General features: G+C 62.9%; 1 protein-coding gene across 11 annotated transcripts in view; it reads left to right on the plus strand.

Moving 5' to 3' along the window:
• HDAC7 (histone deacetylase 7) overlaps positions 1 to 25,944 on the plus strand; it is an 80,461-nt gene that overhangs the window by 52,341 nt on the left and 2,176 nt on the right. For 6 of the 11 annotated variants that reach the window (XM_083814105.1, XM_083814104.1, XM_083814107.1 and 3 more), the window contains 22 exons: positions 13,065 to 13,261; positions 14,841 to 14,931; positions 17,293 to 17,407; positions 17,570 to 17,685; positions 17,848 to 17,970; positions 18,254 to 18,363; positions 18,704 to 18,820; positions 19,028 to 19,226; positions 19,400 to 19,608; positions 19,846 to 20,049; positions 20,892 to 21,117; positions 21,585 to 21,718; positions 22,208 to 22,328; positions 22,433 to 22,482; positions 23,822 to 23,929; positions 24,056 to 24,111; positions 24,327 to 24,414; positions 24,666 to 24,785; positions 25,016 to 25,113; positions 25,210 to 25,328; positions 25,514 to 25,647; positions 25,844 to 25,928. In XM_083814105.1, coding sequence (XP_083670231.1) covers positions 13,065 to 13,261; positions 14,841 to 14,931; positions 17,293 to 17,407; positions 17,570 to 17,685; positions 17,848 to 17,970; positions 18,254 to 18,363; positions 18,704 to 18,820; positions 19,028 to 19,226; positions 19,400 to 19,608; positions 19,846 to 20,049; positions 20,892 to 21,117; positions 21,585 to 21,718; positions 22,208 to 22,328; positions 22,433 to 22,482; positions 23,822 to 23,929; positions 24,056 to 24,111; positions 24,327 to 24,414; positions 24,666 to 24,785; positions 25,016 to 25,113; positions 25,210 to 25,328; positions 25,514 to 25,647; positions 25,844 to 25,928 — 2,820 coding nt within the window. Of the gene's footprint in view, positions 1 to 2,524; positions 5,116 to 5,162; positions 7,654 to 9,042; positions 10,650 to 11,456; positions 12,636 to 13,064; positions 13,262 to 14,840; positions 14,932 to 17,292; positions 17,408 to 17,569; positions 17,686 to 17,847; positions 17,971 to 18,253; positions 18,364 to 18,703; positions 18,821 to 19,027; positions 19,227 to 19,399; positions 19,609 to 19,845; positions 20,050 to 20,891; positions 21,118 to 21,584; positions 21,719 to 22,207; positions 22,329 to 22,432; positions 22,483 to 23,821; positions 23,930 to 24,055; positions 24,112 to 24,326; positions 24,415 to 24,665; positions 24,786 to 25,015; positions 25,114 to 25,209; positions 25,329 to 25,513; positions 25,648 to 25,843; positions 25,929 to 25,944 lie in introns of those variants that run through there. The other 5 variants (XM_083814108.1, XM_083814099.1, XM_083814106.1 and 2 more) reach the window with 5 other exon arrangements.

Here is a 25,944-nt window from a genome sequence, read left to right on the forward strand (position 1 = left end):
GGGGGCTCGGGCTGGGCAGAGGCAGCAGGGATGCGGAGCCCAGCGCTGCCGGCACGACGCTCGTCTTCCTTTCTCACCCGTTCGAGCCGCGGGCAGGACGGGTTTGCGCCGGGCTCGGTTGCCGGCAGGGTTTTCCAGCCGGCGCCGTGCGCGCCGGATGGGGATGGATGTGAGCGCCCCACGCCTTTGGAGCAGAAAGTGAGGATTTTAGCGTGGAACCTGCTCCCTGGGGGCCTTGTTCTTTCCTCTGGACTGGGTGCGAGGAAAGGAGAGCTGCTGTCTTAGTGTTTTTTTTTTTTAATTGTGCAACAGAAAATCCCACCAGCCTCGGGAGCGGGGTTTATCCCAGCGCTGGCCGGTCCGAGTGCAGACGGGGCCGTGGGTTTGCGCTTTGGGGCAGTTTTGGCTGTGTGTCTCACCTCCCTTCTGCCCCTAAATCGCAGTGGAGATGACTTTGGCCTCGAGGGTCCTGTTTTCGCTGTTCCAGGCCGGGTGCAGCTGCGCAGGGCTTGGCCGCGGCCGGGACAATGGCAGGAAACCGTCGGCCGCGCGCGGTCCTTGCCGCTGGCCAGGCACCGGAGCCTCGCGGAGCCGCCGCTGCCTCCGCCGCTCCTCCCGTGCTATTTCCATCGCATTGTCCGGAGGAGAGGAAGGATGTTTCCAGCCTTCTTCCTTTTTGCCTCAAAGGGACGCGGGGAGGGGAGAGGATTTTGCTGGCTGCTGGTTGTGCAACAGGCACAACCGCTGCGCTCGGGACGCGCCGACCCGCTCCGCCCAGGTCGAGGGGCTGCTGCGTCGCGGCCCCGGTGCTGCAGGAGATGCTGCTGCTGCCTCCCCGGCCTTCGTTCCCAGCGGCCGCTTGAGGCTGTTGGGATGCTGTTGGCTCTCAACGTAAGGTATCTGGGGAAGGCAAAGTGGGATCCTAACGTTAGAAATTCCCCGGGCGCCGCGCTTTGCTGTGGATGTGCGGGTGGAGGTGTCGGGGCAGGGGTGGGAGGATAATCCGCATGCAGTCGGTGGCCCATGAGTAGGCGCCTCTGAAACCATTACGAGGTGTGCAGTGGAAATGGGAAGGTCACCTCGTTGAGATGAAGAAATACGGCCTTTGAAAGGTAGTCTGTTTTTTTTGGGGGGGTGTTTTTAGTTCTTTGTCTTGTGGACAAAGCTCTGATGGTTGCGCAGAATTGCTGCAAAACCCCTCCTGCTTTTTTTTTTTTGCACTGCTCTGGCTGCTGTGGGCATGCAAAGTCAAGGCTTGCTGTGCCGGAGGAGGCTGGGCTCCCACGTGCCAGGAAGTGAAAGCAGAATTAAGATGGGAAATGATCTATATTTGCTCCGGCTCGGCCCTCCTAACGCCAGTAAACCCCAAACGTTTGAAGCAAAGATCTTCGTCAGAGCGCGGCCACACCTCTGCCGCTGTCCAGACGTGGAGGCATCGCCCGTGACGCATCTGAGGGTTTGGCTGCACGGGAGAGCTTTGCCAGTTTTACCGGGGTGGTTATCAAGTCCTGGTAGCAGCCAAACCGGGAAAAGCCCCGCTCTCACTGGAGCACGTGTGCTCAGCTGGGATCACCCCAGGACAGCCGGGAGAGTCCAAATTCAGCCCCTTGCACGTGCTCACGTCGAGTCTGCGCCGGGACAGCCCCAGCACGGAGCAGGACGGCTGGTTTTTGACGTAGCGGAGCGGAAAGCTTTAAGGATCCCTCTGGGCTCTCTGCTTTGCTCGTCCCGTGGGGAATCGGGACGCAGCGCGGCGGCCGCGTCCTCCTCGCGCCGTGTCCTCTGGTGCACGGCACCCAGCATGCGCCGCCGAACGCTTGACGAAGCCCAGGGTCGGGGCCAGCCCGCGTAACCTGCCAGAAATCCCGGGAGCTCCAGGCTTTTCCCGCTGACAGGAGGCGCGCGGCGGTGCCAGGGCAATGGAGCAATTCCTTGGCGGCCGTCGGAGCCAGCTCCTTGCGTTAGCACGAAACGCCGACGGTCTCCGGGCTCGTCAAAGCGCTGCCGGTCCCCGGGGGTCGGCGTGACGGCCTTGCCTGCGTGTTTTTAGCCTCACTGACGCTCCGGCCACACGCGTCCTCTCGTGCATGTTGGCGTCGGCTGCCCTGCCGCCGGATCCGCCGGGGAGGAGGAGGAGGAGGCGCGCAGGGCCCTCGTCCCCTTCTCCCTCTCCATTTTCGTGGCTTTTGAGCACGGCGAAAGCAAGGGGACGGCGATTATTCTGTAAAGCAGCTTAGAAGCGATGCAGCGGGAGCTGATGCAATAAAACGTCACTTTAGGCTTAGGCAGGAGCCTTTCCCTGCTTTTACAAATGAATGCGCCGGGGTGTGAGCTTCGTTATGGTCTTGCACGTCCCTGTTTGCAGAGACCTCGGCGTTTCCACCTGCTGCTGCGCGGGGCCTGGGTGCCAGCCACCTGCCCGAGCCCACGCAAAGCCTCCCTGTTTATTTTGTCTAAAAGCAATATCCCCAAAAGGAGGAGGAGGTGTCGGGGGGGGGGGGGAAATACCCACTCTGGCTTAATTGCACTTAATGAGCCTGATGGAGCCGGCTGCCAGCGGGCCGAGGGCTTTGCCAAGGTTCGTACTTGCCCGTGAGAACTGCAAGGGTGTGGTGGCTGCGCCCGGCTCCGCCGCTGCTGGGAGAGGAGATCTGAGAGCCGCCGCCAGCCTGCGCCGCGCTCGGCCCGGGGACGCGCACGCGGTGCACGGGGACACGCGGTGACGTCTGGCGGTGGCCGTGCCCGCCGGGCCGCAAAGGTCCCGTGCGGGTGCTGGAGCCCCGGGCAGCCTCGTCGCTGGGGCTGGGTGCGGCTCTGCAGCGTGTGCCCAGCGAGGGGCTTGGCTGTACAGTGAGTTTTGGGGTCCTGGGTGGGGATGTGGGTTTTGACACCAGCTCCGAGCCTGGGCAGCGCCCAAGTCTCGAATCCCAACGCGTGCGCTGGTTCCTTGGTGTCTGAGGTTAGGCTCAGGGGCTCGCCAGGGCTTTGTTTATTATCTTCTCCTTTTCTTCCCGTGCTCGAGCAGCTCAGCAGCGGGATTAACCCGGGTTAACTCTCGGGGCAGTGCCTCTACACGAACACCGAGCGCGCACGTCCTGCAGCACCCGCTGTGCCTACACCGCGTGCTTTGGCTGCCCGCATCCTGCAGCCATCACACCTCCTCCGGCTGCTCGCTGCCCTTGCTCTCTCCTGGCAGGATCCAGGAGAAACCCTGCTCTGCCTTGGCCTCGTTTAGCTTTTCCAGCCCTTGTTGCATTCCCCAGCTTCAGCGTGGTGGCTCACCCGCCTCGGTGCAAGCACCCACGCTGGCCCTGGGTGGCCGCCACCGGCGTCCCCGTGGCGTGGCAGAAAGGTTTGTTGGACCCAAGCACGCTTCAACCTCCTCCTGAGTGAAGGATCTGATGCCTGCGCCTTGCCCCGGCTGCACCAGCACCGACTTTGAGCCAAAGGTTGCGTTTTCCGCAGCTTCTTCGCGAGGACCCAGGTACGGGAGGCAGGGCTAGACAGACCCACGGCGAAGGATACCAGAAGCGTACCCGTGCAGGAAACTGAAAATGCTGCGGCTTCCTTCCTCCGACATAAATAGCTCCTGCCCTAAAAACCGCGGCTCGGCTCCGTGTGCTGCCAATCGGTCTCCGATGGCTGGAGAGGACACCGAAGGGCTCCGAGCCGTCCTCGGCCGGCTCCGTGGGCACCCCGCGCACCTCCCCGTGGCTTTGTAGGGCAGCGCCGGCCCTCCCCAGCCTCAGAGCCCTCCTGAGAGCCTCCTTCCTTAACTGCCCGGCCCGTCGGCGCTGCAGCAAGGCTCTTGGGTAACCCCGGCTGTGCCCTGGCTGGTTGTGGTTTAACTGTCTGGGCATCGAGCGCTCTGGAGAACTTCGTTTGTGCCTCTTTGCCCCCGTCCCCTACGAGCCACCGCTGGCGCTGCTTCTCCTGCCTCCTTGTTGGCCCGCTCTCTGCGCTGCGTTGGGCATGAGTTATTTTGACTTTTTTTTTTTTTTTCCTGACCAAATCTGCCTTCCAGCCCGGCCTTGGACCTCGGCCAGCGTTTGCCAAAGGGATTTCCTCCTCTGCAGCCTGCAGAAGGGCCCTGATTAAAAGGCAGGTCCCCCTTGAGGAGTCACTGCCTGAGAGCGGGCATTGTGGCAGTCGAGGCTTTTGTCTCAGCAATTCCAGATCAAGCAAAGCACCGCTTGTGAGCCCCGAGCTCCTCCCTGGGGGCTTATGAGTCAAGCTGGGCTCTTGCTGTGTTGCACGCAGCAATTAAAACAGAAAAAAAAAAAGAAAAGAAGGAAAAAAAAGTGGGCTGAGCTGTAGCGCTGGTGACAACAGCCCTGGCGCAGCAGCGACCCAGCGCAAGGCGAGGCTGCTCCTGCCTGGGGAGGCTTAAACTAAAGGGCTCGGGCGTTTCTCCGCACTGTTTTGGCTGCTGGGTGGGATGCTCTGCGCGGTTCCCTTGTGCACACAGGGGACGGTGGCAGCGGGGACCCCCAGCCGGGCTTTGGGTCCGGAACGGGAGCGCTGCCCAGCCTGCCAGCGCGCCGTCCAAACCGGTTGGGAACGCTCTCCTCCGCTTATGCAAAGGGCTGGTAATTGCGGAGCGGTTCGTCTAATCGTTTGATCTCTCCTCTGCTTCCCTTGGCACGGAGGCAGCATCCTCTCGTGCTGATGTAACCAGAGCCGGCGCGGCGAGGCGAGGCGTCCTGCGTGCGCAGGGTGCCGCTCGCTGCCCGCGAGCGCTCGGCCGCGGGGCTGCTGCGCGCCCCGGCACCCGCCGGCTGCGAGAGCGGGGCTCAGGGCACGGGGAGCGCCGCCAGAGCCTCTGCAAAGGAGCTCTGGGATCGCCGGCGGAGCGAGGTGATGCCGTGAGGCTCCGGGCTAGATGGTTGCCTCTCGCTGGAGCCCCCCAGGAGAAGCCCGCTCTGCGGGAGAAGATGGCACTGCCGGAGGACGCCGGGGTGCTGGAGCCGAGGCAGAGCGGGAGGACTTGCTTGCCTGGAGCTGCTGCCCGTCGTCTGCGTTCGTCTCTGCCTGCAGGAGCTGGCAGGATTTAAGGTTTTGGGAGCACACCGCGAGCCCTCGCCCCTTCTCCAGCTGCGTCTGCAAGGGAAGGAGGTGGGCGATGCTGCGGGACCAGGCGAGGGGCTCAGGTGGGAAGGAAGCGAGCGGGGAGCTCAGAGATGGGGTGGGCTGCACTGCGGGGATAATTCCCTGCCGCCTTCCGTGCGGCTCAGGACTTTTCCTGGCAGTTTCCCCCAGCAGAAGCTGCCCACGCTGCTCTGGGGAGCACGCGGCGCCGCCAGGCAGCCTTGGCTCTCCTTCACCGAAGCCCTTTGGTGGTGGATTTCCCTCGGTTCCAGAGGAAACGGCGGTGGTGGCGAGGCTTCCTGGGGATGCCTCGCATCCTCCCCGCGAGCCCGGTGCCGCAGTTTAGTTTGGGATGGGGCCGATGGCTGCTGTGGGTGGGAGGATGCAGCTGCTGGCAGGAGACAGCAGCCAGAGGGGTCCGGCTGCGCCAGTCCTCCCTTGCTGCCCACACGGAGAGTGGCGCGGGGATGGGGTCCTTCTGCAGAGAAACTAGTAAAGAAAAAGAAAAACCCCAAAAAATGCTATTTACTCGTTTTAGACATGCACACCTGCATGCATAGGCATGACTGGTGCCATACGTCAGGGCGGGACAGGAACAGCCGCCAGGGATGGGGATGCCTTACGCTGGGGTTGTGAGCAGCTATTTGGGAAACCGCAGCCGCTGCGTTGCCTGCCCGTGGCGTGATTCCATCCTGCCTGCGCCCGGCTCCCCCCTTGGCTCCGTACCTCTGCATCCCTGCGACCGAAAGGTCTCCAATTTGGACTGGAAACCCGCCGCCAGGTTTTGCTGTGCAGGTTTTCTGAGCCGATCTGCCTCTGTGTGCACGCGCCCCGGTGCTTTGAAGGCTTCTAAAACTCCCCGGGACGGGGGCAGCATCCAGGGTGCTCAGCCCCTGGCACGTTTGCAGGTTGCTCCAGCTCCTGGGGAGCCGTGCGGGAGAGCAAAAGGAAGCTGCTTGGTTTAAGTATCGCCTACAGTGAAATTTGGGGCTGGCAATGGGATTCAGGGCTGTGGGGTAATTTGGCGAGGCAGGGTAACCTGGGATCCTCCTGACCAGCTTTGCCCTGCGGGCAAAACACTTCGCAGGCCCGATCTGAGCGTGCGGATTTGGGAGCACTTTGAAAAGCTGCCTTGGAAGAGGCTCCGAAAACACACCTGTGCGGCTCCGCTCGTGCCGCCGGGGCAGCGCAGGAGCCGAGCCAACGCCGGAGCTTCGCGTTTCGGGGAGAGCCGGGGTGCCCGCGTCCCTGCTGCAGGTGCAGCCGGACCTCTGGCATGTGGCGGGAGCAAGCACGGATGAATTACTTCGTGCTGAAGGGTTCCCAGCCCTCTTCCTATGCCTTCTGTGCCGTAAGGATGCTGCAGGAAGGTGTAGCATGATCCCGCGGCTCTGAGCATCCCCAGCAGCACCAGTACTGGGCTGTGGGTTGAGAAGTTCCTGTGGGTCTTGGTGCTGCCTGGGTGAAAGGGATTTTTGTTTTTCCCCTCCTCTTATGTTCCAGATGGGGAGAATACCTTGGTGGGATGTAGGTAAGGTTTTTTTTTTTCATCCACCTAGCGCCTCCCGGCTCCCTGCCAGCATTAAAAACCGAAAATGTGACAGCTCCGGGCACAGCGTGTTTTGCTCCGTGTCCTTGCAGCGCAAACGCCCCGGTGCACTGTGAGATTGTTGGTCCCGGAGTCACAGGTTTTCAGAGCGTGGCTGCGTGCGTTCGTGGGGAGAAAATTCCAGGGAGGGCTATTAAATGTCTGACTCAAAGGTCACGAGCCACAAATAACCAGCGAGAGTAAGCGGGGGAAGGATCTTGCCCTGGTCCGGTTGCTTCCTTGGGCCTTACGTGAGTTGTTCACAGGCTCCAGCCGAGGAGTTTCTGATTTATGTGCCGGATTATGTGCTTGAAATACCCAAATAATGTGCTTTGCTCACAGGTGTATGTGCACAGGCGGGTTGGTTTCAGGTGCATTGCTTTTCGTTGTGGTTCATCCTCCGTTTGGGAAGGGTTTTGTAACGCGCGTCTGACTGCCAGACTTGACTCGTCAGGTGTCTCGATTTTTTATTTTCTTTTTTTTCCTGGAAACTTTCTGCAGAAAAAAAGCTTGCAAGAAGCAGAGTTGAAAAAATATATATATATTTATGTTTTTACCCTTGTGGAAAAACTCTTCGGGGCTTTGCATGAAGAAGCGTCAGCCTCTTCTTGTTTTGGAGCAGGAATTCGATGTCTGGTAGGGAGGAGTGGGATCCACCCACATCTGGCCAATTCATAAAGCCCTTGAAAGCCCCAGCTAGCATGCTCCGAAAAGAGTTATCGGGACTTGGCAGCCGCCCGCTCCAAGCATTACATCTTCCCCGCGCATCATCTGCTCGCATGGCTCACGCGGGACGCTGCCTGGGGACGGCTGCGGCCGCGCGGGGCTTTCCCCGCAGCTGCTCTTCTCCCCGGGCAGGAGCGCGGCGGGTCCCCCGGGCTGCCCCTAAAAGGCTGGAAAAGAGGAAAATGCCCCAAAGGCTCCGCTTTTTTGGGGTCCGGCGAGGGAGCCCTCCGGGGACACGTGAGGAGATGGAGGTAGGGGAGCGGAGGGGCAAGCGGAGCGTCGCCGGGGGGTTCCCTGCACCCGCCGTGGGGTTCCCTGCGCCCACCGTGGGGTTCCTTGCACCCACTGTGGGGTTCCCTGCACCCGCCGTGGGGTTCCTACACGTGTCCCCACTCCTACTGCAGCAGGGCAGAGATAACGGGGCGATGCCCCTTCTGCTGGCGTCGTCCTTCGTCGGGAGCGCAGTATTTGGCCCCGTAATTGAAGCCAGCGTCTTAGCGCGTATACCCCAGGGGCCCCAGGGAGGTTATGTGAGGTACCCTGACTCTGGGATTTCCTATTTCTTGAGTCCCGGCTTTGTGTTCTTAGTGTTATTTCAACATAGTCTTTTTCGTGTGGTTTCTGATCTAAGTGTTTTTAATTTGAACAAATCCCCTCCGGCTAATTTTTGTTACTTGTGCGTGGCTCTGGAGGAGACCTCTTCCTTTTATTAAAGAGGAATGTTTTTAATCACATGCATTCTTCAACCCGGCTGAACTCTGAACCTTTCACAGCTAATCAACAGAAGATGGGAAATGGTTTTCAAAAACTGCATTTAATTCCTGCTCGGCCTCGGACAAAGCTCGGGGCTGGCCGATGCGAAACGGGGACAGCGAGGGGCCGCGGAGCCCCGGAGCTCCACTGGGTCTGCTTTGCTCCTTACCAGCCCGCTCGCCTGGCTTTGTTCGCTCCCTGCTCGATTTCCCTCTTGTATAAGCGCAGCTTTTTGCTGACGGCTGATCTCGGCTCGTTAAAAAAAAACCAGGGAATGCCAAAAGCCGAGCGTTCGGCGGCGCTTTGTGGTTTTTTTTGCGGGGGGCGGCTGGCCGAGAGCGGCGGCGTGGCTCGCGGTTTCCCCCCGGGGAAAAGGAGCTGCCCCAGCGCCGGATTAACGCCGCCGGCCTGGGGAAGTCGCCGGCACCAGGGTTTCACCCTGCTCAAAAAGCTTAGCAGGGGGCACTCGAGGGCTCGTGCAGAGCGTGGCGGAGCCGGAGAAGCCCCAAAGCCGGCGCTCGGGGGGCGCAGAGCCCGGCTCCGTCGTTCGGAGTGCTCCTCGCCTCTCCTCCTTCGCTTCCTTGGGGTGCGGAGAGAGCGAAGGAAGGAAGGAGGAGGAAGAGGCCGGCCGGCGGAGCAGCCTGGAAAATGCTCGTAAGGCGCTCGGGGCTGCAGAGCACAGAGCCCGCATTCACGCTCGCCCCGCCGGCGGCTTGGCCGGGAAGAGGCCGCGCCGCAGCCCCTCTCGCCGTGTTGCAATCTCCCCTTTCCCGCGGAGGAAGGGTGTTGCTGCGGCTCGACCTGCCCAGGTGCCGAGAGGTTTGTGCAACGGGCTCGGCAAGCCCCCCCCCCCACCCCGGGGCCGTCGCCTCCGCGCGCTCGCGGGGGCCCCGCTTTCGCCTCCTCGGCTTCCTCTGGGCGCGCTGGCGTGTTTTCCTCCCCGCGACCTGCCCGCCTCGGGTGACCCAGAAAAACAACCGCCTCGTGCCGCCGGCGGCGCGGTGACGTCCCCGGTGCTGACGGAGGGCAAGGCAAAAACCTCCCCCCGCCCTCCCCGCTTCTCTGCGGCTGCTTCGTGCCCCAACCGCCTCCTGCGTCGGCTGGGCTGCGCGGCCCGGCTTTGCCGTTCGTGATTTGTTCAGCAGAAGCAGGAAGGAGCTGGGGGGAAGCGTCGTGTCCTCGCAGAGAGGCTGCACCTTGCCGCCCGCCCGTGGCGGGGGTCGCGTTTTTGAGCGCTGCCCCCCGGTGCCGTCCCGGTGCCGCGGTGGCCGTGGAGCCGGGCTGGCCACCAGCGCCGGCCTTCCCATGCGAACGTTCTGGTGAACTAAAAATAAGTCGCAAAAAAAAAAAATAATAATAAAAAAATGTTGGCAGGCGGGAGAGGAGCCTGTCCCAAAAACCGCCTCTTTTTCCCCGGGAGGAGGAGGAGGAGGAGGAGGAGGATGCTCGCTTCGCCCCGCGCGCACGGCTCGGGAGCTGGAGGCATCCCCTCCGTGGGGTTTGCGGGTCCCCACACGGCGCTGGTGGCCTCCGAGGGTCCCCAGCAGGACGCGGGTTCAGCTCGGGGAAGGGGGCAGCCCCCCTTGGGCAGCCCTCGAGGTGCCGGGTTTCGGCTGCGGGGCCCTTTCCTGGGGCGAGGGGAAGAGGAGGAGCCGCTCGCCTGGCCGCCTGCCCCCTGAATCATGCGCGAGCGTCGCATCGGAGGCTGCGGCGGAGGGGAGTTGTTTACTGTAACTCTTGGCGGAGGTCCCGGCATCGAACCCCAAATGAATTCAAGCTGCGGAGGGAGGTCACGGCTGAAACAAACAGCTCCCAGGGCAGGAAGGGCTTCGTGCGGGGGCTCGGAGCTGCAGGAGGGACGGGTGGCACCCCCGGGGAGCCACCGGGTGCTGCCCGAGGCTGGACAGCGGCTCTGCCCTGGAATTTGCTCCGCCGAGCGCCGCGTTTCCAGCTCTGCAAAATCACCCCGAGCTTCGCGGCTTTAACCCAGCAGAGAAGCTGCAACCCTGTTTTTTTTTTTTGTTTTGTTTTTTTGCAGAGGTCTGGGCGCTCTGCTCCCACGGTGCCTTTCCTCATCCCTGCCCTCGCCCTCCCCTCTCCCCACCGGCCCCGTTTGGCCGCAGCCTCCCCGCGGGGCGGCTCTCCGCGCGGCCGCTGCCTCTTGGCCACGGGGATGCTCGACAGCCTTTTTCCTGGCTCCGGGAGCACGATGAGGAGTTGTTTTTCTGGCTGCTGGCCGCTGGCCTGCCCGGCCTCCCTCTCCCCCGGCGCACGCGTTCCCTCCCACTTCTTCCCTTCCGCTGCTGCTTCGGAGTTTGTTTTTAAAAAGTCTGAAAGAAATGAGGCAGAGAGATTCCCAGCTACCCGGCGAGCGCCTTCCGTCCTCGCCTCCCCTCAACGCCCCGTCTTTCCCCCGGGCTTGTCCCTGAGCCCCCCTCACCCCTTTTCTGCCCCAGGTTGGTGCCGGCAGGGCGGCGGATGGCTGGATGGAGAGGTGAGAACAGGGCTGCTGCTGCTGAGCTTAGGCTGGGGGCCGGTCAGGGAGCTCCCTCCGGGTGCTCTGAGCACCACGAGCAGAGGGGAGGCTGTGAGGATGGAGGCCGTGGCACGGAGGATTGGTCCCGTCCCCCTCGCAGCCCTGTTTTCCCCTCCAAACGGTGCTTCCGCACGCCGGCGGCTCTTCTCCGCGTCTCAGAGCTGAGCCTGGCAGTCGTGGCCTCGGCTCCTGTCCCGCAGCAGGACAGCTTGGCTGGAGGGGACGCAGGGGTGGCCGAGCCTCGGCAAGTTCCTGCAGCTAGCGAGCAACCCACGATGTTTTTTTTTAATTTTTTTTTTTATTTTTTATGGGCCGGGTGCCATCAGAAATCCCCGTTTCCCACCCCAAAGTTTGCTCGTTACAGCCTGTCCCTGCCCGGCGCCCCTGGGGAGTGCTGAGCTCCAGCCTTCCTCCCTCCGAGCATCCTCCTCCTCCTCCTCCTCGCCGTGGCCCGGGAACCACGCGAGCTGGGAAGCCGGGAGGTGGCAGCCCGGCGTCTTTATCGCTTGCATCCTTCAAAATCGCTGACGTTTAGCGAGGATCCGGGGCCCTGCAGGGCTGGCTGGAGCTGGGAGGTTTCGGGAGCAGCGCCCGGCACCGCGGGGATGAGCTGGCAGCACCGTGAAGGCTAGCGGCGTTTTCTGGACCCGCGCACGGCTGCTTGCAGGCGTGGAAGGGTGAAGCGAAGGGCTGAGGGCAGAGGAAGGGTCTCCTTGCTTAGGGTAACGCTACTTGGGCTCAGGCTGGGTCATAAAAACGCGTCTGAAACACGCTTAGCTGCTTGTGCGCTGCCCGAGGTCTCATCCCGCCCATCTCGGGGCATCGCACCTGAGGCTGGAGCCTCAGGGGGCGGGAGCTCAGCAGCTTCCAGCTGTTCTCAGCCTGGTGTCACACCAGGGTGCGGCAATTAGAGCCAATTAGCTGGAGGCAAGTGAAACCCCAGGTATCAATGAGATGGAGGGAGTGGGGTCAGTCCTGAGATGGGGCACCCCTGGGAGCATCAGGCCCTCGGGGCTGAAGCTGGGGTCGTGTCCCGAGGGATTTAGCTGGTGTGAAAAAACATTTATCCCATGGAGCTGGGGCAGCTTTCCCTGCCCGGGCCGTGCAGGATGTCCAGAGCTGACCCCGCTTTTGCAGGGCCGTGCATTTCATCACCTGCATGGATGGGAGCTGGCATTCGGGACCTGTCCTGTGCCGCGCTGGGGCTTTGCCAGGTTTCCCCCGTTCTGTTGCTGCGTTGCAGGGCTGCAGCCTGCCGAGATTTCTCCTGCAATATCGCAAGCATCAGCACAAGCTCCCTGATGTCGTTGAAGCTGAGGTTTGCACAGCGCAGGGCGTGGTGCTCTGCCTATAAAAATAACATTTGCATTTTTATTTTCTTTTTTTTTTTTTTTTTTAACTTGAGCTGCTTCACTACTTGCGGAAAACAATTAGTTCTCAGGCTGCAGCAGCTTTGGCCCTGCAGGAGCATCCCCCTTGGCTGGATTTCCTGCCCACCTGCCCGTCCCCAGCTTCTTTTCCCCTCCCTGTGCTGCAATGCTCGTGGCGAAGCTGCTGCAGCTGCCTTGGCTGTGTTTTTGGGATGCCACAGGCCCCTTGGGGCTGTCCGCGTGTCCTTCAGTTGCTGTCGTGCTCGCTCGTCCCCGCTCTGCTGTGCTTTTTGGAGCATCCTCCTGCAGCCCGCGCTGGATGCGACCTCTTTGGGGCAGGCACTGGGGGCAAGCCGTGTCCCATTGCCACCGCCACCCCATAGCTTCCTGCAGGTGGCTTCGTTGGGCTAAATCGGGCTGCAGAGATGCAGGAGGGGCAGCATCCGCATGGCAGGGTGGGGGCATTGCCTGCCCTTCCCACGGGGGGCTGCAGGTCGCCCTGTTTCTTCGCCGGCTTGCAGCGGTGCCGTGCTGGAGGCAGCCAGCCTTTACGCTGACCCGTGGCACCTGTGGGGTAAGCTCAGCGAGGCTTTAGGTGAAAATCCCCTGCTGCGGGGGGTGCTGGACGCCCTCTGTAGTCGAGGCTGTTCTAGGGGGTCCCGTGAGGACGGGGGAGGCTGCGCACCCCGGCAGGACGGGAGTGCCTCCGGTTTGCGAAGCCGTGGTGTCAGGGAGAGGTGCCTGCAGCACCTTGGAGGCTCTCCAAGCGCACCTAGCTCACAGGATTTCTGCCTGGATGACGGCGGAGGCTTTCGCAGGCAGCAGATGGGATGTGGCAAGCCCTTCTCGGCAGCAGGGCGCGTTCCTCCCAGCGCCCTCCCGTGCGTCGGGGTATCCTCGCCCCGTCCCCACGCTGCCGCCGCTTCCCTGGGGGTACGAGGCACAGGGGGCCCCCCTGCGTGCTGGTTCTCACCCCGCCGCACCCCGCTTTGTGTCTCCGCAGCTGCTGTGAACCCGTGCACCTCCCCGCGGGTGCCCCAGGCCGCCCCCATGGACCTGCGCATCGGGCAGCGCGTCGTCAAGCCCGGCTCCGACACCGCCCTGCTGGCCCTGAAGCACACGCAGCAGCTGCAGCACCAGCTCTTCCTCGCCAGCCTGCACCAGCAGCAAGTGGAGCAGCTCGCCCACCAGCACGTGAGGGTACGGGCGGAACGGATGCTTCCAAAAATCCCTTTTTTTCCCCCAAAAAAAAACCATTGAGCTCGGGGTGGCGCTGCGTGCGTGCCAGCAGTGCCCTGCCTCCAGGCTGGCCTCGCCTGGGCTCCCATCTCTGACGCCTTAACCACCAGCTCAGTAAGAAGCTGGAAATCCCAACCCCAAAATAATCTTCGCAGGTCAGTTCTTGCCTTCCCATGAGCTAGAGAGCCTGCGGCGCTCCTCAGCCATCCCGGAGGCCGCGCTGATGCAAGGAGGCCGGTTAGGGAGGCAGGTTGGGGGGGGGGATTTTGTGCGTTCCAGTCCAAACTTCAGCCCTGCCAAGGGCAGCAGGAGGCTGGGGCCTCCCGGGACGCGTGGAGCGGGGAAGTGTTTGCAGCCGCACGCCGTGTGTGCCGAGAGAGGAGCCAGCGCGGCTGGACAGGATGCCTGGTGTCTGTGATCTGCCACTCGTCTTGGCCACCGCTGCCTCTCTGCCCTAAAGGCACGGCTTACTCACTCCGCCAGCTAATTGGCTTTTCTGGGAAGCCTTCGCCGAAATCCTCTCGTGTCACCCGGAATAGGACCCTTCCCTGGCACGGCGCCTGCTGCCGGGCTCTGCATTGTCACAAGGTTTCCTAAGGTTTAGGCTGGGTGCCTCCTCTGGGGCCCGATGCTTCCACCTTCAGGGACAGAGCAGGTTTTTGGGGCCACGGCCAGGCAAGCTGTGACCATCTCCTAGCGTGGAGATCGAGCCCTGTCCTTGTGGCTCCTCGAGTCCAGCTGGGATTTACGTCATTGCACGTTTGTCCCATTGCTGCCTGTCCTTTTTCTGGGCTCCGTAGAACCTGGCTCCATCTCTAATCCCCTTCTCTTGCACCCTGCGTGCTCCAGACTCTGCTGAATCCTGCAGCAGCTGTAAAACCACCTTGCTGTGAGCCCCTGGACCACCAGGGCCCTCTCCTACATCCTGCCACGTCCAAGAGGTGGAAGCGTCTGCCCCTGAGCGCCAGCCCCACTGGTCCCACTAACCCTGGCTGGGAGCTTTGGGGGATTCCCTGGGGCTTTCGGGGGGATGCTGAGCATTGGCTTGGTCCACACGAGGGAGGTTGGAGGTGGTGATGCTGCTACGGCTGCCAGGTGCTTAGAGGCTTTTGTGCAGATGTGATGCTTTCATCCATGTGAGAAGTGATAAGCTGCAGAAAACAGAGACACAAACTTCTAAGATTAGTGTATATTTTTTCTATTTCTTTTTTTTCTCCTTGTTAGTCAACTATGATTTTTTTTTAGCTGTATTACAACGTGCCCCAGCTACAGATATGTCAAAACAGGCAGCAAGCTGAAACAAACTGGTCTGAGTTTTGCAGTGTCCCTGGGGAGAGCATCTCTGGAGACAAAGATGCGTCCGGTTCGCTGTGATGAAACAGCTTTAACGCGTCCTTGTCAGCCCAGGCTGCCCACCAGGTTTCCAAAAATGACAGCGGATCGTTTCAGAGATGCTCTGGCATCGTGGCATCGTGCCTCGGGTGCTGTATGGGGTGAGGTCAGGGTCCTGTGGTGCTGACGGTGCGCTCTTCTCCCCCAGGTGACCATGGAGTCCCCGCACCGCGAGGCAGAGCCCGGGCAGCAGGAGCAGGAGCTGCGGCAGATCCTCAATAAGGACAAGAGCAAACGAAGTAAGAGCCTCGGTGTTTTCTGGCGTGTGGCACCAGGGGCTGCGTCTCTGCCCGAGGAGCCGTGTCCCCAAAACCAGGGGGATCACAGGGAGCGAGGTCAGGGCGGCTTCTAGCAGGGTCTCAGCAGGCAGTTCTGCCCTTCTCCAGGTCGTGCTCTGCCTGCTCTTGGTGTGAGCGTTCCCATCCTCTGCATCAAACAGCCGTGTGCTGTGCCTGCCTGGGGCCAGGAGGAGAGGCTGGGGAAGTCACAGAATCCCCCGATGTCAGGGACTGGAAGGGACCCTGAAAGATCACCCGGCCCGGTCCCCCTGCCGGAGCAGGGACACCCGGATCGGGTCACACAGGGACGCCTCCGGGCGGGTTTGGGGTGACTGCAGAGAAGGAGACCCCACAGCCCCCCGGGCAGCCTGTTCCGTGCTCTGCCGCCCTCCCCGTGCCCAAGTTTGGGCTCGTTTTGAAGCGGAACCTCCCGTGTCCCAGCTTGCACCCACTGCCCCCTGTCCTGTCGCTGGGTGTCACCGAGCAGAGCCTGGCCCCGTCGTCCTGCCGCTCGCCCTTCCCATAATTATAAACGTTAACGAGGTCGCCCCTCAGCCTCCTCTCCTCCAAGCCTCAGAGCCCCAGCTCCCTCAGCCTCCCCTCCCTTAATGCTCCGCTCCCTTCATCATCCTCGGGGCTCTGCGCTGGGCTCTCTCAAGCCCCGTTCCTCCTGAGCAGCAAGCTGCGCCCAGCAGCTGGCAAGTGACTTCCTGGGGACGCCCTGGCCGGTGTGCGTCCCTCCCAGTGATGCCAACCCGGCGGTGGCAACAGATCCCTGCTTTAAATGTCGCATCGCGCCCGGCAGCCGCTGCAGCCTGTGCTTGCGCTGCCCCGTGAGCTGGGCAGGGCAGGAATTTGGCTCTGGAGCTGGCAAGCCCCAGGCTGGAGCAGGGTGGTGATGGGGAGAGGTTTTGGGGTGCCGGGCAGGAAGGTTTGCACCACGCAGGAAAGCAAACCCCCGTCCTGCTGCGATCTCCCTGCGCCATCTAGTGCCTGCTGCTGCAGGAGCTCAGGGGAACTGAGCTTTTGGAGGTGCAGAGCCCTTCTTCACATCCTTCTTCACATTCAGCTGCAGCCGTTCCCGGTGTCCGTGAGCCTGCTGCCTCGAGTCTGAGCTCTCTCAGGGCGCCGATGCTTTCCCCTTGTCATCCCTTAGCCCCTGAGCATCTGCAGGACGTGGGCTGCTCTTCCCCAGGGGCTGGCGGGGCCGGTTGGGGTGCTGCGGACGCGGTGCCTGCCCTTTCGGGGCCGTGCCCGAGCAAATGCAGCTCCCGCAGACGTGGGCAGCTGAGCAGCGCTGCCTGCACGGGGCTTCCTTGCGCAAGCCGGGAGTTAATTGTAGAAATTAATGCGTAAGCTGTGCTTGGAGGTGCCGAGCAGCACCACGGAGGCGTGGAGCATCCCTCGCGCAGCCACCCAGCGCGCTCGCTGGAGCGAACAGCTGAGGATGGGGCATGGGTCAGACAGGGGCATGGGCCCTGGGCTGAGGCAGGGAAAGCACGGGAGGCTCCTGGCAGCTGGGGGCAGCTCCCTGCAGCAGTCAGACCGCTGCCTGGGGGTGCTCTGCCACCGCCACGGTGCCACGTGCTGAACGTGGGGCGCTGCTGCCGCCCGCCAGCAGGCCGTGGTGAGTCCGGTGTTAGGTGCTCTTCTGGAAGAGCGCAGCTCCGTCGGGAGGTTCAGGAGCCTCAAAGCCTTCCCCGAGCTGTCTGCGCTTTCTTTTTCTTGCTGCCTCTCGTTCTCTCCTGTTTTGGAGGTAAGAGCAGGGAGCTGGGGTGCGGGATGGGCAGGGCCGTGTGCTGGAAATCAGCTGGAAATCTTCGACGTGTGACAGGCTCGGACAGCCCCAGGGCACAGTGCTCTGGAGAGGCTTCAGAGGGATCCCGGGCACCCGTGGGAGGCTTGTCGCTGCTGTACGAGCCGTGCTGTGCCTTCGTGCCTTCCTCATTCCGTGGGTGTCAGCTCCTACCTGCTCTGGCTTGGCTGCAGCAGGCAGATCCTGAGCTGAGGCTCGCCCCTGCTGATGCTCTGCCTCTCAGCTGCTGGCGCTCAGTGAGGTTAGCAGCTTCAGCACCTTCATGTTCACCATCTGGGAGACTCTGGTGGTCCTTCTCTGCCTCTCCCTGCGCCCACCTTGATCTGAGACCCGTGCCAAGCATCTCTGCAGGGCTTTCTCGGTGTCTGTGTGCTCGCAGGGGCTCTCCAGCCACCTTCCATTGTCTCGTGCAGCCATGGGGAGCCACAGGGCCATGCTCTGAGGGTCCTGTAGGATGCTCTGTGTCGGCGCTCAGCCCACGGTGGTCACTGCCCGTCTCTCTGCAGGTGCTGTGGCCAGCACAGTGGTGAAGCAGAAACTGGCGGAGGTCATCCTGAAGAAGCAGCAGGCGGCAGCTTTGGAAAGGACCAGCAACCCCAACCCTTCAGCCATGCCGTACAGGTAAAAGAAGGGCATCCTTCCGATCTGTTTGACCCACACGGAGCAGGACAGCTGCTCAGGACCCTGAATACATTTTTGGTGGTGGGTTTGGATAAGTCACGGCATTGCTAACCGTGGCTGCGAGGAGGGAAGATCCTCTAACAAGGCTGCTTCTCCCTGCAGGTCTTTGGAGCCTCTGGATCCCGAGGGCCCTTCCCCTCCTGTACTCAGCACCTTCCTGCCCCCGGTCCCTAGCACTTCTCTTGACCCCCCGGAGCATTTTCCGCTGCGGAAGACAGGTGAGGCTGGGGGCCAGCACCATCTCCCCCTGCTGTGATGCCGCTGAGCCCGCTTGCAGGGGACAGCAGGAGCCAAGAAGTGGGGTGGCCTGGCCCCACCAAGCTGCTCCAGCTTTCCCCCACCCGTGGTGGGGCCGGGGCTCACCACCTTGTCCTCGGCAGCGTCCGAGCCCAACCTGAAGGTGCGTTGCAAGCCCAGGAAGTGCCTGGACCGACGCAAGAACCCCCTGACGCGGAAGGAGAGCGCGCCCCCCTCGTTGAAGAGGAGGCCGCCCGAGGCGATCGGTGAGGATTTCGTCTGGGTGGGGATAGCTCGGCTGTTTGGGGAGGTCGGGGCCAGGCTGGAGCTGCCCGGGACCCTGTGCGATGCCTGCTTTGGGTTTCAGAGGGGGAATTTCACATCGCAGGGGCTCAGCACGTTATCGGTGCCCTCCTGGCGACCAGGAGTTTTGGCTGTAGGAGGGCAGTGGGGAGTTGTTGGAGGGAGGGCGAGCTTTGCGGGGCTGGGGCTGTGCAGTTCTCCTCTGTGTGCAGGTGCCCATTTTCCCCGCTTCTCTTCCCGGCACAGATTCCTCCCCGAGCAGCAGCAGCACCCCCGTGTCCGGCTGCAGCTCTCCCAACGACAGCCTCCCCGCCGAGCACGGAGCCCTCCCCGCCGCCTCCGGCATGGCCCACGAGGTGAGCTCCTCAGCTTCCTGAGCCCGGCCTTCGCCTCCCCGCTCTCCCGCTGCCATCCTAGGCTCAGGATCAGCTAGCATCCCCCCCAGGCGCTCCAATCCTGCACCAAGCTGCCCTTAGCCCGGCTGCCCCGGCACGGTGGGGACCCTCTGCCCGACCCAGTGACACGCTGCCCGCCTCTGCGGTGTGCACCGGTGCTCTCCTAGTGCAAGCGCTGCCCCCGGTGCCCTTGGCCCTGGGTGTTCCCCCAGTATCTGGGACTTGGCCACCCCCTTCTGCTGCCCCGTGCTGAGCCCTGCCCTCACCAGAGCAGGAGACTGACGGATTGTGTTTGGTGCAGGCGCCCCTGGCCCAGCGCCTGATGCTGCAGGAGAGCTCCCTGGCCCAGTTTGCCTTGCAGAGCGCAGCCTCCCTTCCGGCCATCACGCTGGGATTGCCGGCCACCACTAGCGCCAGGGTAGGTAGCCAGTTTGTAGGAACCCCCGAGGCCTTGGGCAGAGGGTCCCCGCAGGGCAGGGGAAGCCCTTTTTTGGGGGGGTATGGGGTTCCTGGGCAAATGCCAGCCATACACCGGCTCTGAGTAGTCGTAGAGGCTGCCTGTGGGTACGGGGAAGATGTGCCGTGTCCTGGCGGGTTGCTAATCCAGCCTTCCTCCTCTCCGCAGGGAGATGCGGATCGCCGCCCCCTCTCCGGCCTGGCCCACCGGGTGCCCGTGCTGAACGGGCCCGTCCTCGCAGGCACGCACTCGCCCATGTTCATACCAGCTGGCTTGGAGCAGCACGAGGCCGGGAGCCCCTTGTCCCCTCGGCTGCAACCCGTCATCATCCTCGAGCCCTCGGTCACCCACGCTCCGCTTGTGGCTGGTAAGTGTCAAGCTTGGGGCAGGCACTGGGGCTGGCAGCACGGTGCGGAGCCTTGCTCGGGGTACAAGTTTCTGGCTTCCCGTTATTCCTCCATGAGCTGGAGCTGAGGAGATAGAAGGTGTTGATCTCGCGAGGGCAAAGCCGCCCCTAACCTCTCCCTCCTCTCCCTGCAGTGCCAGGGCTGGGAACGGTCCCCTTCTCCTTCGCCCCCTCGCTCATCTCCGCAGAGCGCCTGTCGCTCCCGGGCCACCACAAGCCGCTGGGCAGGACCCGCTCGGAGCCCCTGCCCCAGAACCCCAAGGCCATCCAGCAGCAGCTGGTGTACCAGCAGCATCACACCCAGTTCCTGGAGAGGCTCAAGCAGCAGACGCATCTGGGCAAGGTAAGGCCCGGAGCTCCGGCCCGGGGGCGTGCGGGAGGTGCTGGGCAGCAGGGTGCTGGCAGGGTGCAGGATTGCAGCGAGGATTGCCCTGCCCAGGCTCAGGAGCTGAGGGTATCTGCTCAGCTTCGTGGGCTCCCACGGCCATCGCGCTCCCGCCCGGGGGTGCCCCGTGACCTCCTCAGCCTGCCCCTTGCCACCTCCCCTTGCTGACTTGTGCCCCCCCCACCCCGGCTGCAGCGCATGGCCAAAACCAGCGAGAAGCCCCGGCTGCGGCAGATCCCCTCCTCGGAGGACATGGAAGCAGAAGGGACGGAGACGGGGGCTGAGGGCGGCGACCAGGCGAGGGCACGCGTGGAGCCTGCGCGGCCGGGGAGCAGCGGGAAGGAGCCCGAGAGGACGCAGAAGCTGCTGCAGCCTCAGGAGGAGCTCGTCCTCCAGCAGGTAGGCGAGGGCTGGCTGGGATGGGGGAGCCCTGGGCAGGGGTGTGCGGGCTGCCAGGCGAGAAGAAGTGGCATTCCCAGCCTTGTCTCTCTCCCCCCAGTCATGGTTTGTGCTCTTTGAGCCTTAATCCTGCGTTCAGGGCGACTGGGGTGTGAGCAGGTGTTGGTTTTAAAGTTGTTTGGTTATTTTTCGTTAGCTCTCACTGTGCTTTTCCGAGACCCAGGGCTTCCCTGGCCCTCGCCCTGGGGATTTTTAGCCTCCAAAAGTTGCGCTTTCCCCGTGGCTGACACGCAGCAGTCTCAGGTCTCTGTGGAGCTGTGCCTGTGTAGTCCTGCAGTCCCTCTGCCTGCTACACTGCCTTTTTCCGGGCCAGATTTGCGGTTTGCTCTGAGATTGCTGCTGGTGCTGCAGCACAGGGGTGTGCAGGCAGCGTGCAGAGATCAAACCCCGAGAGCTGGCTTCGGAAAGCCATGCCCGTGCGGGTAGGGATGCAGGCACTGTGATCCGGGGGCAGTTTGCTAGGACAGGCCGCGAGCTGCAGCCACCCGTGGTGCAAGCAGGGCTGGGCATCGTCCCCAGATCGCTGGGCGTTGTCCCCAGGCTGCCGGGCACCATCTGCAAACTGCTGCACCTTGCACCAGGGCTGCCCAGCACTGCGGGGCTGGGCCAGCAGAGAGCAGCAGACGCTGCTTTACGCATCCCAGCTCCTACAAACCAGCTCCGAGCCCCCCAGCGCGGAGGGGGCTGTCGCATCCAGACCCTCCAGAGGCCGAGGCTCCTTCCTGGGAGAGCATCCCGGCCCCGGGTGATGCCGTGCTCACTGTCACCTCTCTTTCCATCAGGCGTATCTCTGGGACCCCTACCAGCGCATGCAGCACCAGCTCCTCAAGCGGCAGCCTCTGGCTGACCCCCCCATGGTTCCGACCGTCCTTGCAGGGCACAGGCCCCTCTCCAGGGCCCAGTCATCTCCTGCCACTGCGACCATCTCCCTCCCTGCCCAGGACACGGCCTCCAAGACGCTCTCCCTGCCCGTGCAGGAGCAGCCGACCAAGCCACACTTCACGACAGGTAGGGCACGGCCCCTCGGGGGGCGCGGGGTGGAGGCTGTCCCAGCTGGAGCAGCAGCAGGGGCTTGGGACAGGAGGCAGGGATGCTCAGGGGCACCTGTGTGTCCGTCCCAATCATTCCTGGACCCCAAAATTCCTGGGAGCACCCTGGCTGGGTGCAGAAAGCAAAGCAAGCCGTCCCTTCTCCTTATCTGAGGTACCTTTCCAAGCAGGACTTGCCATCCTGGTCTGTTATGAGGGATCAGCTCATCTCTCTTAAGTATCCAAGGCAGGATGTGCTTCAAACATCTCAGGGCAGAGGCTCCCATGGTTCGAGGAACGTGTAACAATCAAACTAAATAGCTGAGGGTGTTTGGGGTCCCAACCAGCAGCCCTAGCCCCCGAAAAGGAGAATTTGGGTTGGCAGCATCGAAGCTCGGCTGTCCGGTCCAGCCTCAGGCCAGCAGCTCTCCTTGGGCGTTATTGCAGGGCTGGTTTACGACTCAGTGATGCTCAAGCACCAGTGCTCCTGTGGAGACAACAGCAACCACCCGGAGCACGCGGGCAGGATTCAGAGCATCTGGTCCCGGCTGCAGGAGCGGGGGCTGCGCAGCCAGTGTGAGGTGAGCGGCCGGGGAGAGGACGCTGGTATCAGCTAATGGTGCGGTAGGGTGCCCTGCTCCCACCTCCATCCCTGTTGTTCCCAGAGCTTCTCAGCCTGTTTTCCACCGCTAGCCAGGCAGCGAAGCTCTTGGGAGGGGTCTTGGACTTGGTTGGTGCTGGCAGTGCCAAACTGGAGCACCTTGGTCTGAGTGTCCCTGGTGCCAGGTGGCAGCTTGCTGTGTTGGAAGGCGGGTGTAATCCCTGCTGAAGCAGGGCTGAGGGGTTTTGCCAGCTCGGGGGGACATCACTGTCAGTTCCAGCCTGTTAGAAACCTTGTCCTGGTCTAGCTGAGCTGACTCTGGTCCATACAAGGCTCTACAACTGTAGGAAAATAGTGCTGGCATTCCCTACCCCATCCTCTCCTGGCCACCCGCGGGGCTGGCGCGCCTGGGTGGGGGAACCTGCGTCTCCTGTCCCGGAGCACCTCGGTCACAGCCCGTCTGCCGCAGTGTCTGCGGGGACGCAAGGCCACCCTGGAGGAGCTGCAGTGCGTCCACACCGAGCGCCACGTCTTCCTCTACGGCACCAATCCCCTCAACCGCCTGAAACTGGACAACGGGAAGCTGGCAGGTGAGCCCCCATCCGCACCCGTCGGTGCCCCCGTGCCGTGCGCCCCGGCCCGTGCCGGTCCCCAGCTTTGTGGCTGTGAAGTCCTCATTGTCCCCTCCCCGCAGGGATCCTGTCGCAGCGGATGTTCGTCATGCTGCCCTGCGGAGGGGTGGGGGTAAGTCCTCGTTCCCTGTTCGGGGCATTTTTGGATGGGGGTCGTTTATTTCTTCTGTCCCCACCAAGGGCCTCTCGTGGGCTCGAGTGGGGAAGGAGCTCCCAGAGCCATTGGGCTGTGCTCAGTCCCCATCCCTGCGTGTCTGTGGGGGGTCCGAGGGAGCTCGGAGCCTGGAGATGACCAAGGGTTGAGGCTGTGTCTGTCCGGAGCCTCCCTGCAGGAAGATTGAGCTCAGCCCAGGCAGCAGCAGCCTAAATGTGGAGCCATGGGTGGGCACAGCAAAGCGTCCTCTCCTTGTGTCACCGGCATGGGAGCAAGGCACTGTAGCAGGGCTCCCGCCTGTCCCCGGGATGGTCTCGAATACCCCACCCTTGAAACAGGCCTTTTGAAGCCCCTTCCTCCAGGGCGCCCGGCCACCAAAAGCCCCTCACAGCCTTGCCTAAGAGCCGGGGGCGTCAGGAGGGAGCGAGCTGCTGGGACGGGTGGGAGCCGTGCCCGGGGTCCCAGCGGGACAGCCAGGGCAAGCCGTGGCTTCCATCCAGGGTGCGAGCGGTGGCGTGGGGACAGCAGCTTGCCAGTTCTCTTCAGACACTTCCGTGGCCTCTCCTCTCACAGCTTGCTGCCCTGGTTTCTCTCCATTCACTGCGGTCTTCTTTCTTCCTCTCCCCCTGTCTCTGTCCTCCTCTTTCTCTCCCTCTCTCTCTCTCTCTCTCTTTCAGGAAGGGTCTCACTCCATGCCTTCCTGCTGCCTCTTCTGGTTCTTCTCCTCCCCTTGCCCCTGCTGCTGGGCACCAGCTCTTCTCAGCCCCGTTTGCATCCACTTTCCCTGCTCTGCCTCCCTCCCTGCCCTCCTCCTGTCCTGCCTGAAGGCGGGGGGGGCTGGAGCTGCCCCCTCTGCGGGCAGAGGGGAGCCCTTGAGTCGCACACATGGAGTTGATCAGAAGAGACTCAAGTTTTCCGGCTCTGGCTCGGCCCTTGACGTGATCCTGATCAAACCAAGATGTTTGGTTAAACAATAAAATAAGATAAAGAAGGTAACGAGCGTTTTCTCAGTCACTCCTTCCAGCCCCCGGGTGCAGGGGGAGATGCTCTGTGCGGAGCTTGGATGGGGCTGGGGTCTGCAGAGGAGCTGCCACCCCCCGGCCGGTGGCACCAGGGAGCCACCGTGGAGCTGGGGAACTTGGCCCGTGGCGTGCGAGGTGGCCTTGGCTCCGCGATGCCCGGGACTTCAGCCCCTGGCCCGAGCCGGGTGGCTGGCAGAGAGCGTGGGTTCCCCGGCCGAGGCATCGTCCGTGAGTGCCCTGTCCCTGTCCCCGTCTGAGCGTTCCCTCGCTTGCAGGTGGACAGCGATACCATCTGGAACGAGCTGCACTCCTCCAACGCAGCCCGCTGGGCCGCGGGCAGCGTCACCGAGCTGGCCTTCAAGGTGGCCACCAGGGAGCTGAAGGTAGGTGGCCTCACACAGAGGGCCGGGGGGGCTCACCAAGCCCCCTCGTGCCCCTGCTGGAGGACCGTCTGGCGGGGTGGGGTGCTGGGGGCAGCGGTGATGATCTCCTTGTGTTTTTGTCCCCAGAACGGTTTCGCTGTGGTGAGGCCGCCCGGACATCACGCGGATCCATCCACTGCAATGTGAGGGTCCCTTCCCGAGGAGCGGGGGGTTTGGGTGGTCCCAAAATCCCGGTCCCTTTAGAGCTCGGACAGGCTCGGTGTGAAATCGCTGCTCCAGATGAACTGCCCCGGGACCCTGCTGTATCCAGGGAGAGGGGAGGGACAGCCCACCCGTTGGTGCTGGGAGGGAAGGGTGCTCGGGGGGCCCTGGGTGTTGACCAGCTCCCTCTTCGCAGGGGGTTCTGCTTCTTCAACTCGGTGGCCATCGCCGCCAGGCAGCTGCAGCAGAAAGGGAAACTCAGCAAGATCCTCATCGTGGACTGGGTGAGTTGCTCCCGGCCCCCAGCACGTCCCCGTTCCTCCCCAGGATGTCCCAGCTCTGGTTTGGAGCTGGACTTGGGAGCAGAGAAAGCTCCTCCTTGGGGTCTGGCTGCAGGAATGTGGCAGAAACCCCTCCCCAGGACCAGATCTGGGGACAGGGAGCAGGGACCCACGCGCTTTTAGCTCCGTTCAGCTCCTGGGCCACCCTTGAGGCTATTTAGAAGAGCGCTCTCCCAGCTTCTTTCTCCCCCTAGGATGTTCACCATGGCAATGGGACCCAGCAGGTCTTCTACAGGGACCCCGACGTCCTCTACATCTCTTTGCACCGTCACGATGATGGAAACTTCTTCCCCGGCAGCGGGGCCGCCGACGAGGTGAGAAGCACGGGCAGGCCCCAGGGGCCACGCACCTCTTTGTGGGGGCAGCCGCTTGATTTAGGGCTTATTGCAGGGCTGGGGTCTCCTGGGGCACGGGGTTTGGTGAAGCGTGGGGCTGCCTGTCCCTTGCTTGGAGCTGGGCAGTGGTGGAGCCTCGTCGGGGCACTGCCCCAGCACCCCTGCGGGGCCACATCCTGCCCCTCACCGTCATCCTTGCTCACTCACAGGTTGGTGCTGGCCCTGGGGAGGGATTTAACGTCAACGTAGCCTGGACTGGAGGGCTCGACCCCCCCATGGGTGACCCTGAGTATCTGGCAGCTTTCAGGTACTGCTCCTTGTGGTCCTCCGCGTTTCCCTTGGCTTCGGGCTGAGCCGGCGCTTAACATCTAACGTTATTTGGTTTTATTTTTCAACCTGACAGGACGGTGGTGATGCCGATTGCACATGAATTCTCCCCCGATGTGGTGCTGGTGTCGGCCGGCTTCGACGCGGCCGACGGCCACCCGCCACCCCTGGGCGGCTACAAAGTCTCTGCTAAATGTAAGGAGGTGGAAGCAGCTCCGTGGGCTCCGAGCGGGCTCTTCCCGCTGGGCTCCGGGGCTGGCAGCTCTCCAGGGAGCAGGGGATGAGCCCCGGGTTGTAGGGGCACAGCGGGGAGGGCCACGATCCCGGTATTTTGGGCACGGGGGGGCTGACGGGACGCCCCTTTTGGGCTTCCTCCGCAGGCTTTGGCTACATGACAAAGCAGCTGATGAGCCTGGCTGGGGGAGCCATCGTCCTCGCGCTGGAAGGCGGCCACGACCTCACGGCCATCTGCGATGCGTCCGAGGCCTGCGTGTCGGCCTTGCTGGGCAACGAGGTGAGAGCCGGGGCTGGACGGGGGCCGATTGCGCTCCCAGTCCTGTGGTCAGGACCCGATGGGTGCACTGGGAGCCACGGGAGCAGGGTGGGACCCCTGCAAGGCAAAGCTTGGTGCAGGTTGTGGCTGCGCGGCCGCAAACCAAGCCGTGGGCACAGCTCCTTCCCCCTGACCCCCTCGTCTCGTCCCTTGGCAGCTGGACCCTCTCCCGGAAGAAAGCATGCGGCAGAAACCCAACGCCAACGCCGTGCGCTCCTTGGAGGCGGTGATCCAGGTCCAGAGTGAGTGTCCGGGGCG

Source organism: Anser anser (assembly GCF_964211835.1).
Source record: "Anser anser genome assembly, chromosome: 30".
Lineage (NCBI taxonomy): Eukaryota > Metazoa > Chordata > Aves > Anseriformes > Anatidae > Anser > Anser anser.